This window comes from Limulus polyphemus, unplaced genomic scaffold, assembly GCF_000517525.1.
Source record: "Limulus polyphemus unplaced genomic scaffold, Limulus_polyphemus-2.1.2 Scaffold4009, whole genome shotgun sequence".
Taxonomy (NCBI): Eukaryota; Metazoa; Arthropoda; class Merostomata; order Xiphosura; family Limulidae; genus Limulus; species Limulus polyphemus.
The window spans coordinates 9,457-13,972 of NW_013669619.1; the positions used below are offsets into that span (position 1 = coordinate 9,457).

General features: G+C 31.9%; 1 protein-coding gene across 4 annotated transcripts in view; it reads left to right on the forward strand.

Annotated features, from left to right (window-relative positions):
• Positions 1–4,516, forward strand: part of LOC106470445 (autophagy-related protein 2 homolog B-like) — a 71,303-nt gene that overhangs the window by 9,378 nt on the left and 57,409 nt on the right. For all 4 annotated transcript variants that reach the window (XM_013931005.2, XM_022399043.1, XM_022399045.1 and 1 more), the window contains exons 3-4: positions 2,514–2,616; positions 4,106–4,337. In XM_013931005.2, the coding sequence (XP_013786459.2) occupies positions 2,514–2,616; positions 4,106–4,337 (335 nt within the window). The remainder of the gene's footprint in view (positions 1–2,513; positions 2,617–4,105; positions 4,338–4,516) is intronic.

Here is a 4,516-nt window from a genome sequence, read left to right on the forward strand (position 1 = left end):
TTTAGGACTTTTGTACTTGGTTGCTGCTTTACATAGGTTGCTAAGCCTTTAAAAATATTGTATGTGGAGTATATGAAACAAAATAATTTTTTTAGGTTTTATATATACATTTGGATAACTAAAAAATCATACATTACTACATCAGTACCATATAATTCAGTATAATTTATCAAGCTTAGTAACTAAGATGTGTTTTAGTCTAAAAAAATATGAAATTTCTAGCAGATTAAAGACACACCCTATCTTGTTGAATATTGGTTCCAAAAAAGGAATGGTGCCAAGTATGTTAAAATGGCTGAGAAAGCCACTAGGGGGACATTCTGAGCTTCCAATTGGTTATTCATGTCATATATATATAAATAAGTGTATATAAGGGAGCGTTTCCAAAAATATAAAGAGGTGGGTGGGATGCCAATGTGTTTGATATATTACATGAGCAATATCTTAGCAAATTGAAAAGATAAGAGTCTTTTATTTTATATTCTAGCTTGTCAGTATTGGTAATTTGAGTTTCAAATTCATTCGAAGCTATAGACTTAGTATTTTGACTTCACAAACATCTAAATTGAACCAGTGCTGCATTCAACATACACACAAAAATTGATGTTTATCTGCGTTTTTTTTAATATTTGCTTTTAAATTAAGAAATTGAGTAATATATAGTACTAAAATTTGAATTATAATCTACAGTTTGGTACCAAACTTATTGACATAAATTCATGAAATAGTAGTTCAATAAGATTTTGAATGCGAGTCAACAAATGAGATGACATGGCCTTTCACATGTGACCCATCTCGAAAGTGCTGTGGCATAACCCATTCTTCTGTTTTTGTGTCACGATACATTGTTGCAGTTCTATAATGTGATGCAGAAGAATCATAAAATTATTAAAACAATATGAAAAATAGCAACCATGGTGTTTCAGTGTTACCATAATATTCTGATAGCCCTCTGAACTGTTGGCTAAAGAGAGTTATCACGTGCAAAGTTCTAGTATCAAGAGCAAAAACAGTCAGTTACACCTTACTCAACATAAATGAGTGAAACATGTGTTGAAAGGACTATTAAACTTGTTGAAAGTGGAGTATCCGATCTCTATGTGGTAGTTGCCATTGATGTTTCCTTTACAATTCATAGAGCCCAAGAATATGTGGAGATGGTAGGCCTAGAGTAACAACAGTAGTGTAGGATGAATATCTGACCATTACTACTATGCAGCATAGGTTTATCAATACTCAAAGCCTCCAGGAATAACTTCAGCAGGCATACAGAGTTGATGTTCTTGGAGAAACAAGTGGAAAGCATCTAGACATTGCTGGTTTACATGCCATAAGACTAGCCATATGCCCACCTTTGACTTTGAGAATGTGGATGTGTGAAATGGATAGTGGACGAGTAGACCTCTGTATTATATTTTATGTACCACAGTGATATGCTTATCACATTGAATATATTCTGTAGAATGCTACACAAAAAAAAACATGGCTGCATTTTAGAGATGGTCTAATCATGACATGAGCTAGCATTAGCTAGCACAGTTCTACTATTTAAACACCATGCAGAAACAAAGAGTGACCGACTACAAGCATAAATAGGAAATTCTCATGATAATGTGAAGCCAGTTGCAGATGCAGATGGCTCATCTTTCATCCTGATGACTTCTGTGAAAGAGGATACTGCGTGATGGTTGAATTGGAGTATCTTGAAACGAGGAATATCGTGTGTTCTCATCTAATGTAAACTCACTTTAACTCTTCTGTGACGTACTATGTTGACAACTGTGTATTTATAATTAATGCAATCATAAAACTTTAAGAAACTTCAGAATGCACTCACAGATGAATGGTAGCACTTTGATTAAACTGAAGCTATAGTCCACAGTTTATCAGATCTGTGTCAGTGGAAGTCATACACAGATTGAACTGAAACTAAAGCTATAATCCACAATATATCAGCTCTGTGTAAGGGGAATTCATACACAGATTGAACTGAAGCTATGATCAATGATATATCAGATCTGTGTAATACACAGATTAAAGAACCGTTGCAACTTAACAGTATTTTTTAAAAGTGTATGAATGATGTCAGTGTTGCACACTACAAATATCACACGTTCATAATGTGTATGTGTTTGAGTATGCTGTATGATCTGGAACTTCATTGCTTGTTGTAAAGAATGTTTAGTGAAACATTAACGGTTCTCAAAAAAAAAGGTGCGTGTCCTTTTCATTATTGGGAGAATTATTATGTCTCAATGCTTAAGTTTTGTGGAAGAGTGTCATTTCTATTAGTTCATCAAAACAAGCTATTCAAATATTATTGCTTCATTTATTTTGCAATAACTAAATAGAGTAGGTATATTCATAATGTCTACTTGGTACATATATTTTGAAATGCTTTTCATGTTATTTACAGGTATATTATAGCTTGTAATACATCGTGATAATAATTATAAAATATGGTACAAGTAAAGCCACTTTATAGTGTGTTACTAAAACATATTTGCTCGAAGGTCTTTTTCAGGAAAATCCAACAGAGCCTCCCATTTCCTTCCTCAGGGTTAGTGCAGAATCAGGTGAAGGAAGTGTCAGAGACGATGGATTTGATTGGCCAAGGTATTTATACATCCATAAATTTACAAAAAAATAATAACTTGTTTTACTATGCTTGTATGCATGACCCATGTAACTGTTGGCTTGAAAGTCAGTTTTTTTACAAATACCATAGTTAAGTAAAATCATGTGCTAGGCCACTTTGTTGGAAGAAATGGTGTCATAAACAATAGTCTAAAGTATTGTAAAACTATTGTAAAGTTTTATCTCATGCTATTTTATACATAGAATATACCAGTTTGTGTACATGTGTTAAAAAAAAGATGTAACTTCTCTTTACCTTGGACTGAGGACAAAATATGATGATGGCCTTGAGTTACGAAACTTGAGATTTTGTAAACAGAGACAAAAGTCCAGCTTAATCTCAAAGCACCTTGGAACAATTTAGTGTAACTATGTAAGAAAGGAAAGACTAAAAGTAGATTATGAGAAATAAAATAATTCCATGCTTCAGATGTGCAATATTTACAATTTGTTAGCTTCAGAAACTTGAAGATTGTAAAACAGACTTGTGAATAATTGAATTTTACAGCTCTCATTATCAATAACTTCAAGCTTTCACAGTTTTGAAACCATTTAAGCTAAAAATAAGCCTTATATGAATGCAAAGTTACTAGATTTATGGATTAGTTTTGTCCTCTGATAACAAGCATTTGGGTAAGAACAGTTATGAATTGTTATATGTTAGTTCTCTGATGAGTTGTATTTGCACAGGTAGGAAATTTAATGTTTTCAGTCATCTCAGTATGAATTACAATGGGGGATAAAGATAGAAAATTAGGGCTAGAAGTTTCTTTTTTTTTAATTACTTCACCAGAACAAATATTAATAAAACTTGTATCAAAAGAAAATTCAAAATCTCCACATTTTCAGTTATAATTTTATTTTGGAGGTATTTTGAGGGGATAAATCACACAATTTTTCAAAACTTGGTATTTCAAAACATTTTGTTCCTGTAATAACCCAAGATAATGGGTAGGATAGGGTTAATACTTTTATAACAAGGCAGGTGTTAGGCTATTTATCAGAATTTAGTTTAAAATAACAAGGAAAATCCTCGTAGGGAAACTTCATTTTATATGTATTATAGTGATTATAAACACACACATACACTGGATTATGTAGTTTATTTTTTAACTAATGGTGTTAAGTTAAAATAATTACATTCCAGGACTTTCAGTAAAAGATACATTTTTAGAAACATTTCATATTTCAAGAATCAAGAATTCGTAAGTGATTTCACCTAAGTATAAAAAAACAGGAAACCAAATCATAAAAATTATTATTATTATTCTTCAATTCAAGAACCAAGTGTTAAACTATTCAATCTATAAGCCAAATTGAAAATAAAATATTGATCTTGAAATTTAAAATACCCTCTTTCTTTGTAATATGTTTCATAAAATAGTTTAAGTTTTAATCATGAAACTGTTCTAAATGTTTATTTCAATTTCAGGTTTAGTAATTTCAGTGATCTTGTTTTAATATATAGGCTTGTGATTAAGGTTAGTCCCCTCCAGTCTGTGTCCGTACTAGAGACAGAAGTCCTTTCTGACAAGGAAGAACCATACAACAGCAACTCCTTTGACTCTTTCATCTGTCAAGTGGATGTGGCAGAACCATCTCCTTTTGCTTCACGACAGGTTGTTTATGAGACAAATCATTACGATCATGGAGAAAACAAAGAAAAGCAAAGACAAGAGTCAGGGTCTGAGACTGATCAGGTTGGTGAATGTTTATGTTGATTAAACAGATTAGTGTTGTTTTTTCTCAACAGTGTGTTATGTTCTATATAACATAATAATATAGACTTAGTATTTTCACTTCACAAACATCTAGTTTGAACCAGTGCTGCATTCAACATTCCACGTGACATCCAAAAATTGATGTTTATCTGTGTTTT